General features: G+C 51.2%; 1 protein-coding gene across 2 annotated transcripts in view; it reads left to right on the top strand.

Moving 5' to 3' along the window:
- The window catches only part of BBOF1 (basal body orientation factor 1), a 159,357-nt gene extending 146,591 nt beyond the window's left edge, over nt 1–12,766 (top strand). For both annotated transcript variants that reach the window (XM_073638182.1, XM_073638183.1), the window contains one exon: nt 12,577–12,766. In XM_073638182.1, the coding sequence (XP_073494283.1) occupies nt 12,577–12,700 (124 nt within the window). In that variant the 3' untranslated portion in view covers nt 12,701–12,766. The remainder of the gene's footprint in view (nt 1–12,576) is intronic.
- Nucleotides 12,767–14,095: the final 1,329 nt, after the last annotated feature.

Below are 14,095 nucleotides of genomic sequence, written 5' to 3'. Positions count from 1 at the left end.
GATCTGACCTCGGTAGTAGGTAAGGCGGCGGCCAGTAGATCTGACCTCGGTAGTAGGTAAGGTGGCGGCGGTGACCAGTAGATCTGACCTCAGTAGTAGGTAAGGCGGCGGCCAGTAGATCTGACCTCGGTAGTAGGTAAGGCGGCGGCCAGTAGATCTGACCTCGGTAGTAGGTAAGGTGGCGGCGGTGACCAGTAGATCTGACCTCAGTAGTAGGTAAGGCGGCGGCCAGTAGATCTGACCTCGGTAGTAGGTTAGGCGGCGGCCCGTAGATCCAGCTTTGTTAGGAGATATAATCACCATCTTATTTATGGTCTGAAAAGTGATAAGGCATCCATTAGCTTAGGCCTCGGTAGGAGTGAAGGCAGCGATGAGATGAGATACGGTGTCAGGAGGAACTAAGGCTACGAGTAAATCCAGGGTCAGTGGGGAATAAGGCTGCAAGTAGATCCAGTGTCAATAGTTCATAAGGCAATGAGTAGGTTCAGCCTCAGTAGGAGAGCAGTCGATGAGAGCCAGGGCTGGTAACCTAGCATGGCTACTAGATCTGGTGTCTTTATGAGGCAAGGCTGCGAATAGATCTGACATGGGTAGCAGGCAAGGCAGAGATTAGATCCGGCCTCGGTTGGAGAGAATTCAGAGGTCAATTGGAGGGAAGGCAGGAAGTAGGTCCAGGGTCAGTAGGAAGCAAGATTGTGAGCATATCTGGTTCATGCACCTTAGGTCTCAGCCAAACAGCTATTTTTCCTCACTCCTTATCATAGAAATGCACGTAGGAAAGAAGTGGCAGGCATACTGAAAATTCAACCTTTGCTGCCCGGGACAGTTCTGGATAGACTTTGGATGTCAGTCAAGATGTATTTCGCCAATGGCCTCAGTCTCCATGGATTAAAGGGGTTGTCCCACACACAAAGTACACTTTAATCAATAAATCTTGTAATAAAAATAAAAGTTTCACAGTTAGATGTTAAAACAAAATGTTCCTGTGCTGAGAATCATAAATGTACACATGTGTAATGGATGTGTCAGGCCACACAGGAGCATGGACCGCACGCACCACAGCTCCTGCGCAGGGAGGATGCAAAAGAGTTTACACACAGGACAGCTGGGATTACAGCTGCTGAGCAGGGGAGGAAGCAAAAGAGTCAGGATCACAGCTGCTGAGCAGAGGAGGAAGCAAAAGAGTCTACAGCCAGGATCACAGCTGGTGACCAAGGGAAGGAAGGAAAAAAGAGTCTACAGCCAGGATCACAGCTGGTGACCAAGGGAAGGAAGGAAAAAAGAGGCTACAGCCAGGATCACAGCTGGTGACCAAGGGAAGGAAGGAAAAAAGAGTCTACAGCCAGGATCACAGCTGGTGACCAAGGGAAGGAAGGAAAAAAGAGTCTACAGCCAGGATCACAGCTGGTGACCAAGGGAAGGAAGGAAAAAAGAGTCTACAGCCAGGATCGCAGCAGCTGAGGGGAGGAAGCAAAAGAGGCTACAGCCAGGATCGCAGCAGGGGAGGAAGCAAGAGAGAGTCTACAGGCAGGATCGCAGCTGCTGAGGGGAGGAAGCAAGAGAGAGTCTACAGCCAGGATCGCAGCAGCTGAGGGGAGGAAGCAAAAGAGTCTACAGCCAGGATCGCAGCAGCTGAGGGGAGGAAGCAAGAGAGAGTCTACAGCCAGGATCACAGCTGCTGAGCAGGGGAGGAAGCAAAAGAGAGTCTACAGCCAGGATCACAGCTGCTGAGCAGGGGAGGAAGCAAAAGAGGCTACAGCCAGGATCACAGCTGCTGAGCAGGGGAGGAAGCAAAAGAGGCTACAGCCAGGATCACAGCTGCTGAGCAGGGGAGGAAGCAAAAGAGGCTACAGCCAGGATCACAGCTGGTGACCAAGGGAAGGAAGGAAAAAAGAGGCTACAGCCAGGATCGCAGCAGCTGAGGGGAGGAAGCAAAAGAGGCTACAGCCAGGATCGCAGCAGGGGAGGAAGCAAGAGAGAGTCTACAGGCAGGATCGCAGCTGCTGAGGGGAGGAAGCAAGAGAGAGTCTACAGCCAGGATCGCAGCAGCTGAGGGGAGGAAGCAAAAGAGTCTACAGCCAGGATCGCAGCAGCTGAGGGGAGGAAGCAAGAGAGAGTCTACAGCCAGGATCGCAGCAGCTGAGGGGAGGAAGCAAGAGAGAGTCTACAGCCAGGATCACAGCTGCTGAGCAGGGAGGATGCAAAAGAGTTTACACACAGGACAGCTGGGATTACAGCTGCTGAGCAGGGGAGGAAGCAAAAGAGTCTACAGCCAGGATCACAGCTGGTGACCAAGGGAAGGAAGGAAAAAAGAGTCTACAGCCAGGATCGCAGCAGCTGAAGGGAGGAAGCAAAAGAGGCTACAGCCAGGATCGCAGCAGGGGAGGAAGCAAGAGAGAGTCTACAGGCAGGATCGCAGCTGCTGAGGGGAGGAAGCAAGAGAGAGTCTACAGCCAGGATCGCAGCAGCTGAGGGGAGGAAGCAAAAGAGTCTACAGCCAGGATCGCAGCAGCTGAGGGGAGGAAGCAAGAGAGAGTCTACAGCCAGGATCACAGCTGCTGAGCAGGGGAGGAAGCAAAAGAGGCTACAGCCAGGATCACAGCTGCTGAGCAGGGGAGGAAGCAAAAGAGGCTACAGCCAGGATCACAGCTGCTGAGCAGGGGAGGAAGCAAAAGAGGCTACAGCCAGGATCACAGCTGCTGAGCAGGGGAGGAAGCAAAAGAGGCTACAGCCAGGATCACAGCTGGTGACCAAGGGAAGGAAGGAAAAAAGAGGCTACAGCCAGGATCGCAGCAGCTGAGGGAAGGAAGCAAAAGAGGCTACAGCCAGGATCGCAGCAGGGGAGGAAGCAAGAGAGAGTCTACAGCCAGGATCACAGCTGCTGAGCAGGGGAGGAAGCAAAAATCTACAGCCAGGAGAGCCGGGAGCACAGCTGTTGCTTTCTGTAAGGAAAATCATTTCCCTGCCTGTTAAAAAAACTTACATAATCATAAATAGCCATGACTTTTTCCATCGTGTATCAGACAAACATCATTGATATTAAGTATACACAAAACATTAGTAAAAAATAGGGCTGGGTTATACAGAAATTAATTCCGATGACCAAAAATATGCAGTTTAAACAGATGGTACTTTTTACAATCCCTTATGCCCTCTACATTTACAATCCATTGAGAAAATTTTCATTGCAAAGATCGTTCTATTGGGAACAGTGTTTTATTACATGTTGAATCCAAAAGCTTCACATTTCTAACACAACTGGTCAGAGACCTATACACTACTCACAAAGTTAGGGATATTTGGCTTTAAGGTGAAATTTATGGAAACTTGAGAAAATATCACTGGAGCAGGAACTTTTTTTTTATGACAGTCGGGCATTAAGTAGAAGCAGCGATGGCGAGTTCCTCATCTCATACAATTTATTGAAACAGAAGCCAACAGTGGTGGGTGTACCCCAGTATACCCCCCAAAAATGGCAGTGTTTCAATAAGTCCTGTGGCCTTGAGCATCAATTACAGGTGACAATGGTGTCTCCTGCTGTTCACAAGTGGCGTTATTATCTGCTGAGGCACGGCGCCCCACTCCATGTGTTGAGGCACGGCGCCCCACTCTTCTTGAAGGGCAGTACTCAGGTCATTGAGGTTCTGGGCTGTGAGGCAGTGGCGGGAATTATATGCGAGGGACGATATGTATCCCCCAGAATGCGCACAGAAGCATATTGAACCCGCTGGAGTGCATTGCAGTCACGGAGATAGCTGTGATTCCAGTGCAGAATAAAAGTAAGTTTGGACTTGCTCAAACTATTTGACCAAGGCAGATTTGGTAAAACCCAGCATGGGCTTTTATTCTTGGAGTGGACTACAGGAGTGGACTGTGATACGTCCTGACTGCGATCCGGAGGATACCAGTTGTCTTTATTCTTGAAAAACTTACAAAGTAAAGGTATTTAAGTTTAACTTTACTGGGTCACTACCTCATCACCGCACAGTGTGAACACCGCCGGACTACATTATGGTGGAGAATGCGGGCAGTGTGACCTGAGGCATACCCCAAAAGCTTCATGTCCATGATCAAGCCTGCAAAGCTACAGCTCTGGCCAGCTGACAACATGGAGGAGTTACTAAAGCAGTTGGTACTCACTCAGCAGCAGCAACTGCAACAACAGCACAATCAGCAACAGCAGCAGCTACTGTATCAACAGCAGCAGAAAACTAATGAACTGATCTTGCAACAGATTGCAGCCCTGTGAGAGACACCCCCAGCACTGACTCCAGAACGTTGTGAGGCCCGGGACAAGGTCCATTCAGCCTTGATGAATCTGAGTCCTCACAGTCTACAAGCGCACTGTGGAGCGGGAGAACCTGCCAACTTCCCAGTGGGCTGAAGTGGTGGCCCCATTCCTGATGGAAGATGCCCAGAAGGCGTACTATGACCTCCCCCGGGAGGATGCCCTGAACTTAGAGAAGCTGAAAGGTGAGATTCTTCCCGACTGGAGGTTAACATTTATGTGCGGGCACAACGGGTGTACCAGCGGCCCTTTGCGGAGTCCGGACCCGCTAGGTCTCTGGCATATGACTTGTTACAGTTAATCAAGGTCTCAGGCTGGAGCCACTTTTTGACTACGTCCCAGATGGTGAGAGGGTGGTGGTCGACTGGCCTGTGAGAACTTTGCCAGCCGCTATACAGTGTTGGGTGGGGCAAGGGGACCCGGGTAACCTGGACCAGGTGGTTAGCCTGATTGTACGGGACTCTGCCCCAATGCGAATGGCACGCCGGCCCCTACAAGCCCAGGAGTCTGGAAAAGGGTCACGCCCCTCTGCTGGGGACAGTCAGAACCAAGCCCATACTGAGGGGGTACTCCAGAGTGAGGGTGGCAGGAGAACAGTTTCCCCCTAAAACTGTCTCCAGGACTAGTGGTGCCACCGCTATTAGATGCTGGCAAAGCCAAGGGCCAGGATATATGGCTGCCAACTGCCCCCTGACTGTTGAACCTATGGAATGCGGGTTTAACCGCAGCTTGTCTATGTATGCTCGGACCGTCTACACCGCGGACCCTGTCGATCCAACAGGGGAACTCCATCTGTGCCAAGTGCGCGTCAATGGACATCGAGCGGAGGCTCTCTTGGACTCAGGGAGCCTGGTGACCCTTGTCAATGGGTCATTGATCTCTGGGTTGGAACCTACTGGGGGGGGCAGGGTCATATGCATTCATGGCGAACTCTGCGAGTATCCGATGGCGGAGATTACCACTTCAATCACATGTTTAACCTCTCCACCCAGAGTGGAAAAGGTAAAGACTCTTCCTTATGGGACTGTGCTAGGAAGAGACTTATCCCCGTTTTGGTCCTTGTGGGAGAGAAAGAACAACCCTCCCAGATTAAAGATGTGTTCGGGTGCGGAACTCGAAGATCCCGAGTTAGGGATACCTGCCGTAGGGGGTCGCCAACCTAGGGACAGAGTGTAATCCCGATAGTACCTCTAGGGGAAACCTGGCGATAGAGGTAGAGGAGACCTTATCGATCCCAGAGCTGGAAGTGTCCCAGGGAACATTTGGGACAGCTCAGCTGCAGGATCCTACCCTGACCCAGGCACGGGAAAGGGTAATAGAGGTAAATGGGGTTACTCAGCAACCGGGTGCAGAGACGGGTTTTCTGCGCATGGCGGTCAACCAAGATTTGCTCTATAGGGTTGACAGGATCTGACACGAGGTGGTGGCACAGCTAGTAGTGCCTCAGTCGTACCGTCGGGCAGTACTCGAGATGACACACACACCTACCTACCAGGTGGGCATCTAGGGGTTAAAAGGACGCAAGAGCGCATCTTGCAGCGGTTCTTTTGGCCTGGGATTTACGCTGAGGTACAGAGGTATTGTGAATCTTGCCTGGAGTGTCAGCTGACCACACCCACCGCCAGCTTCCGGAGTCCATTGGTACCTCTGCCAGTTATAGAGGTACCTTTTGAACGGATTGCGATGGATCTGATGGGGCCCATTGTAAAGTCAGCTTGTGGCCACCAAGACATACTTGTGGTCATAGACTACGCTACCCATTACCCGGAGGCCATTCCACTACGCCACACCTCGGCTAAACTTACTGCCCGGGAGCTGTTTGCCATGTTCTGTCACCTTGGGCTGCCTGACAGATCAGGGGACTCCTTTTATGTCCAAGGTGACAAAGGAACTGTGCAAACTGCTTAAAATAAAACAGTTGTGCGTGTCGGTGTACCATCCACAGACCGACGGGTACGTCGAGCGATTTAATAAAACCTTCAAGTCTATGCTAAGAAAAGATGGTTTCCAAGGATGGGAGGGATTTGGACATGTTACTGCCCTATTTAATGTTTGCCATCCAAGAGGCACCACTGACTTCCACGGGGTTCTCACCCTTTGAGCTACTGTACTGCAGGCATCCTAGGGGGCTGCTGGACGTAGCCAAAGAGACATGGGAACAGGAGTAGACTCCGCATAAGAGTGTAATTGACCACGTGGCAAATATGCAGGATCGGATCGCAGCGGTCATGCCTATAGTAAAAGAGCATCTAATGGATGTCCAGGCAGTGCAGAGTCGCACGTATAATAAAAGGGCCACAGTCAGGTCCTTTAAAGAAGGGGATCGGGTATTGGTATTAGTGCCCACTGCAGAGAGTAAGCTCTTGCCCAAATGGCAAGGCCATATGAAGTCCGGGAAAAGGTGGAGGAGGTAAATTATAGAGTATACCAACCCGGGAAGAGAAAACCCGAACAGTTAGATCACGTCAATTTGCTTAAAGCCTGGAAAGACCGGGAATGTATGATGATTACGGAGGCAAATCCAGTCATAGTGTCTGTGGACCCTCCGGCACAGGCCTGGGAGGAGGCCGGACGAGAGGTAAAAATAAGTGACGCTCTCACTAAACATCAGTGGCGGGGGCTTGGAAATTAGTGCAGCAGAATGTGGATGTATTCTCCAAACTGCCCGGCCGTACTTCTCTCATCCAACATGACATGGTCCCCGAGCCTCAGGTGATGGTGCGAATGAAACCGTACAGTGTACCAGAAGCTCGAAGGCAAGCCATTGCAGCAGAGGTAAAACAAATGCTCAAACTAGGAGTAATTGAGGAATCCCGGAGTGAGTGGGCTAGCCCCATGGTGCTGATTCCAAAACCAGACGGATCGCTACGATTCTGTAACGACTTCCGAAAATTGAATGAGGTGTCAAAATTTGACCTTTATCCAATGCCCTGGGTGGACGAGATGATTGAGAGACTGGGGCAGGACCAGTACTTAATCACGCTCAATCTGACCAAGGGTTACTGGCAGGTGCCTCTGACAGAATCGGCGAAGGAGAAAAACGCCTTTATAACACCGGAGGGTCTCTATCACTATGTCGTCTTGCCCTTTGGATTACATGGGGCCCCGGCTACATTCCAGAGGCTGATGGACACAGTTTTGGAGCCCCATCAAAAGTACGCGTCCGCATATTTGGATGATATTATCATCTTTAGTACTGATTGGCAGACCCACTTGTCCCAGGTACAAGCAGGAGTGGATTCGCTCAGAGTAGCGGGCCTGACAGCTAACCCAAAAAAATGTGCGATAGGTCTCGAGAAAGTCCAGTACTTGGGGTACATGACTGACTGTGGGGTTATCAAACCCCAAATAAACAAGATCGAGGCCATTCAAAATTGGCCCAAGCCTGTGACTACTAAACAAGTGAGAACGTTCCTCGCCATCGTCGGGTACTACCAATGATTCATACCTAAACTTTGCTAGGAGAACGGCGCCCCTGACCGATCTGTTAAAGGGTAAGAAGTCTGTTATGGTTTGGTGGAACCGTCAAGTGGAGGAAGCGTTCCAGTCCATGAAGTTGGCCCTCATCAGCCCCAACTTCAAGAAAACCTTCATCGTGCAAATGGATGCCTCTGAGGTAGGCCTAGGTGCAGTACTGTTGCAAGATGTGAACGGAGATGAACATCCAGTCACTCGAGCAGGAAACTCACCCCGGCAGAGAAAAATTATAGCGTAGTGGAGAAGGAGTGCTTGGCTATTAAGTGAGCCTTGGAGTCCCTACGCTGTTATTTGCTCAGGCGACAGTTTCGTTTGGTAACCGACCATTTGCCCCTCATCTGGATGAGAAATGGAAAGGAAAGCTCAGGTCACCAGATGGTTCCTGTCCCTACAAAATTTTATAGTTTTTCGATGGAACATCGGGCTGCGAAGTCACAGGAAAATGTGGATGCCCTATCACGGGCACCCTGTATGATGACAAGTGTTGAACCCCACAAATTTGAACAGAGGAGGAGGATATGTGAGGCAGTCACAGGAATTATATATGAGGGACGATATGTATCCCCCAGAATGCGCACAGAAGCATATTGAACCCGCTGTAGTGCATTGCAGTCACGGAGAGAGCTGTGATTGCAGTGCAGAATAAAAGTAAGTTTGGAATTGGTCAAACTATTTGACCAAGGCAGATTAGGTAAAACCCAGCATGTGCTTTTATTCTTGGAGTGGACTACAGGATGGCAGTGGGGCGGTCCACTACCTCCAGCCCGGGTCTTGCATGTGGCTCATGTCCACAGTTTCCATTTAAAAACCTGCCCCAAAGGTTTTGGGTGTGTCAGTTTGTTTGCAAGCTGCAGAGCAGGTGGCTCTGCAACACAGACCTGTGTGAAGCAAACGCAGAGCCAAGGGAAGCAAAACTCCTGGCACACCTCAGCATGACATGGTGGTGCCGTCGCCCACGGTACCGGGTTTGGAGAAAGGACTGTGTTACGTCCTGGCTGCGATCACCGGATACCAGTTACCTTTACTTTAAATGTCTTTTATTCTTGAAAAAGTTGAACTTTACTGGGTCACTGCCTCATTACTGCACAGTGTGAACACCGCCGCACTACTGGGCTTACATAGTTACGAGCCTCTGCACTGTCACTCGGCTGATCCCATAGGTTTCATATCGGATTCAGGTATGGAGAAAGTGATGGCCGCTCCATCTGAGGTTCCTCCGTCTCCAGCAGCTGTTGCCTAATTATGCTACCTCGATGAGCTAGAGCATTGTCGTCCATGAAGAGGAGATTAGGCCTGTCTTGTTGATGCAGAGGCACAATGACTAGAGTAATGATGTTATTCAGTAGTAGAGCTCGTCACAAAGTGTAGGGCAGTTCTGTATTGACGAGACACCAGCCCACTCTGACACCACCATCACCAAGGGCTCGTCTGGTGACAAACAATGGCTGATGCATAGCGCTGATGCATAGCGCTTTCCTTGACGTCTCCAACATCGTTGGCTGACATTTCTACGGATCGTGAATCGACTTTCATCAGTGAACAGCGCTGAGGCCACTGGTCCCTCGTCCAGTGTAGATGCTCCCTGTGATGACACCTGTGCCTGGTGGTGTGGTCAGGTACCTTGCAGACCACACTGCTGTAAACGGTTTTGAATGGTCTGACGTGATACTTACCTCCCTTAAATGTGCCTTGGGTGGTGTGGCAATCATCCGGTTCCGAAGGGCATTGTTCACAATGAAGTGGTCATCAGTGTGGGATGTGGCAGAGGATGTCCACTTCTCTGTCTGTGACTCTTCCAGTCTCTCTGTGTCATAACGTAAATGACGAAAACGGGAAATGGCTGGGAGTTGGGACCCGGACCTGTCCCTGCCACACTAGGGGGAACCTGACTCTCCCTCATCTCAGGGGGTACCTCTGAAGGTGAGGAAGCCTGAGCCGCCAGCATCTCCCTATCTCATGCACAGGCCCTGTCAGTGACCCCCTCCCCCCAGGGAGGAAGACAATACAAATAGAGTGATATTGTAACAAGACAGGGAAAACAGACTGGGTAAAGTGAAATAGCAAGCTCACCAAAAATACACTCACAGCCATAAAGGAAAACACGGGGAAAGAGTAGGTAAGTAAACTAAATGGGATAGAGGATAGGAAACCACTCAGCCAAACAGCAAGCAGCAATCCCAAGGTAAAGCTCCAACTTCTCTAGACAGACTCCTTCTCCTCACTCCAGGTTAGGCAGAATGAACTGAACACCAACATCAACTGAAGGGGCATGTGAGTATTTATCGGTGGAGCAAGAGATCCCACCCCCATCAGCTAAACAACCAACACACCAAGCTTAGCAGGGAAAACTGACATTAAACCCTGAACCCCAAAGGAAAAAAAACTGCAAAAATGACAGGGCCGTCACAAATCATTTAATACTTTGTGACACTCTATATCTATTGGCACCTGACTTTGTAAGCTCAGCGGACACTTCCGGCTGAGAACATCCTGCCCGAAGCCTCACAATGGCGTGTTACTGATGATCACATTGTGACGGCAGGAGACCAAGACGACACCTGACAATTGAACAGCATGATGTGAAGGACTGTTTAATACCAATTCTAATTGACCCCTGAAATTCATTGTCCGATTCATGGATCAAACACCTGGTGTGAATTTTGCCATTAAGCTCCTTGTTAGAGAACAACAAGTTGTGCAAAAATTGCTGAGACTTTGAGCAGTTGCATTCAGAAGACTACAGACGTCACATTAAGTTCACCTGAAAAGGTTAGAGGGCGTTGTAGGCTCATCCTGAAATGTCACCCGAAAGCCAAGGATCCCAAACTTTGTGTAAATATTGTACTTTCCAATATAAAATTTGCCACCCGTAGTCGTCATGACAGCCAGGGTCCGCTGATGACCCCCATGCCTGTCATTACAATCCTCCGGTGAACACCTACCTGGGGCTGGCGTTCATAGAAGATGGTGACTTTTGCTATATATAGCAGGGCTGAAGCCCTGCCATGTATAGCGCAAGTGAGTAGACGATCGCAGCTTCAACTCCCCAAAAGGGACTATTAAATCCAAGGACATATTCAGCATCGCTGCATTTGTAAAAGTCCTATCAAAATCATATACATAAAAAGGTCTGCTCAGGGCGCAAAAAATAAGCCCTCACCCAGAACATGTTCGGTATCTGCGTACTCGTACCGACCTGGTGAATCATATTGCCAGGTCAAGTTTACCATATAGTGAACATGGTAAATAAAACCAATTGTGAAGTTGCACTTTTGGCACACTAGGATCCCCCCCCCCTCCATTTTCCAGTGCACAATGTGGTAGAGTGAATGGGGTCATGGGGGGGAGGCACTTGGAAGAAGGGGTGGAAAAAACAAAATGGCCATGGCGTGAAGGCAGTAGCTTCCTCCTTGCTCAGCAGCTGTGGTCACAGTTGTCCTGTCTGCAGGTTCTTTTGCTTCCTCCTTGCTAAACAGCTGTGATCCCAGTTGTCCTGTCTGCAGGTTGCTCAGCAGCTGTGAGCCTGGCTGTCGTGTCTGTAGACTTTCTTCCTCCGTGCTCAGCAGCTGTGATCCCAGTTGTCCTGTCTGTGCACTTTTTCTTCCTCCATGCTCAGCAGCTGTGATCCCAGTTGTCCTGTCTGCAGGTTGCTCAGCAGCTGTGATCCCAGCTGTCCTGTCTGTGCACTTTTTCTTCCTCCATGCTCAGCAGCTGTGATCCCAGTTGTCCTGTCTGCAGGTTCTTTTGCTTCTTCCTTGCTCAGCAGCTGTGATCCCAGTTGTCCTGTCTGCAGGTTCTTTTTCTTCCTCCTTGCTCAGCAGCTGTGATCCCAGTTGTCCTGTCTGCAGGTTGCTCAGCAGCTGTGATCCTGGCTGCCATGTCTGTAGACTTTCTTCCTCCTTGCTCAGCAGCTGTGATCCCAGCTGTCCCGTCTGCAGGTTCTTTTGCTTCTTCCTTGCTCAGCAGCTGTGATCCCGACTGTCCTGTCTGCAGGTTGCTCAGCAGCTGTGATCCTGGCTGCCATGTCTGTAGACTTTCTTCCTCCTTGCTCAGCAGCTGTGATCCCAGCTGTCCCGTCTGCAGGTTCTTTTGCTTCTTCCTTGCTCAGCAGCTGTGATCCCGACTGTCCTGTCTGCAGGTTGCTCAGCAGCTGTGATCCTGGCTGCCATGTCTGTAGACTTTCTTCCTCCATGCTCAGCAGCTGTGATCCCAGCTGTCCTGTCTGCAGGTTCTTTTGCTTCTTCCTTGCTCAGCAGCTGTGATCCCAGCTGTCCTGTCTGCAGGTTCTTTTGCTTCTTCCTTGCTCAGCAGCTGTGATCCCGACTGTCCTGTCTGTAGACTCTTTTGCTCCTCCCTGCGCATGAGCTGTGATCATGGCTGTCTTGTCTACATGTTCTTTTGCTTTCTCCCTGCGCAGGAGCTGTGATCATGGCTGTCTTGTCTACATGCTCTTTTGCTTTCTCCCTGCGCATGAGCTGTGATAATGGCTGTCTTGTCTACATGCTCTTTTGCTTTCTCCCTGCGCAGGAGCTGTGGTGTGCCATCCATGTTCCTGCACGGTCGGACACAGCCATTACACAAGGGCACATTTGATTATCAGCACAGGAACTTTTTTTCTTTTTAACGCCTAATTGTGAAACTTAAAAATAAAAATTAAGATTTATTGATTAAAATGTACTTTGTGTGACAACCCCTTTAAGGAGACAGCAACAGCTGCCTCCTGTTACATCATATAATACACAACTCATATCGTACCTCACTGACAAATCCATCACATGTGACCACGACCTAACAACTTGTCCTTCCTTCAGGTCACCCGGAGCGGCGGAGGAGCACGGACACGCAGTCTTTCTAACTCAACCCATTTCTGGAGAGTTGGCGGCAGGAGTAAAGCTGCCTGACATCCATAAGACAAGATGCCCGATCCTTGGCTGAACGTGTGTACGTCCCGTCAGCCGCCATGTACCGCTCGCACAGTAGAATAAAGGCATCTCCTCCTCATCATTGGCTCAGTATGTGGTAATACGCAGGGCACACTGTCAGTCGCCATGTGTCTGTCGTGCCATCACGGTGTACCCCCGAGCTGGGCATTGTCCCCATTCTCCATATATTAGGGCTCTTGCACTTTAGCCAAGTCTAAAACACGAGCGTCCACTAAATCAAAGGTGGCTGTAGACTGCTGGCAGAGCAGACAGGCCCGGCGTGCCAGCCCGGAGGACAGGGCAATAAAATCCAATCCTGCTCCTTGTATGCGGCATCGCTGCACCGTATACACGGCGCGCCTCGTATACACTGCACCTCGTATACACTGCACCTCGTATACACCGCGCACCTCGTATACACCGCGCACCTCGTATTCACACACAGAGGATAAGGAGGGGGGCACTTCTGTCCCAGCACACAGAGGATAAGGGGGAGGGGGGCACTTCTGTCCCAGCACACAGAGGATAAGGGAGGGGGCACTTCTGTCCCAGCACACAGAGGATAAGGGAGGGGGGCACTTCTGTCCCAGCACACAGAGGATAAGGGGGGGGGGCACTTCTGTCCCAGCACACAGAGGATAAGGGGGGGGGGGGCACTTCTGTCCCAGCACACAGAGGATAAGGGGGGGGGGGGCACTTCTGTCCCAGCACACAGAGGATAAGGGAGGGGGGTACTTCTGTCCCAGCACACAGAGGATAAGGGAGGGGGGTACTTCTGTCCCAGCACACAGAGGATAAGGGGGGGGGGTACTTCTGTCCCAGCACACAGAGGATAAGGGGGGGGGGCACTTCTGTCCCAGCACACAGAGGATAAGGGGGGGGGGGTACTTCTGTCCCAGCACACAGAGGATAAGGGAGGGGGGTACTTCTGTCCCAGCACACAGAGGATAAGGGGGGGGGGCACTTCTGTCCCAGCACACAGAGGATAAGGGGGGGGGGCACTTCTGTCCCAGCACACAGAGGATAAGGGGGGGGCACTTCTGTCCCAGCACACAGAGGATAAGGGAGGGGGGGGCACTTCTGTCCCAGCACACAGAGGATAAGGGAGGGGGGTACTTCTGTCCCAGCACACAGAGGATAAGGGGGGGGGGGGCACTTCTGTCCCAGCACACAGAGGATAAGGGGGGGGGGGGCACTTCTGTCCCAGCACACAGAGGATAAGGGAGGGGGCACTTCTGTCCCAGCACACAGAGGATAAGGGAGGGGGGCACTTCTGTCCCAGCACACAGAGGATAAGGGGGGGGGGGGGGCACTTCTGTCCCAGCACACAGAGGATAAGGGGGGGGGGGGGGGCACTTCTGTCCCAGCACACAGAGGATAAGGGAGGGGGGTACTTCTGTCCCAGCAC

Source organism: Phyllobates terribilis, unplaced genomic scaffold, assembly GCF_046119375.1.
Source record: "Phyllobates terribilis strain yellow unplaced genomic scaffold, ASM4611937v1 Scaffold_7__3_contigs__length_470593459, whole genome shotgun sequence".
Taxonomy (NCBI): domain Eukaryota; kingdom Metazoa; phylum Chordata; class Amphibia; order Anura; family Dendrobatidae; genus Phyllobates; species Phyllobates terribilis.
The sequence above is the reverse complement of the archived record's forward strand: the minus strand, read 5'-3'. Positions and strand labels throughout refer to the sequence as shown.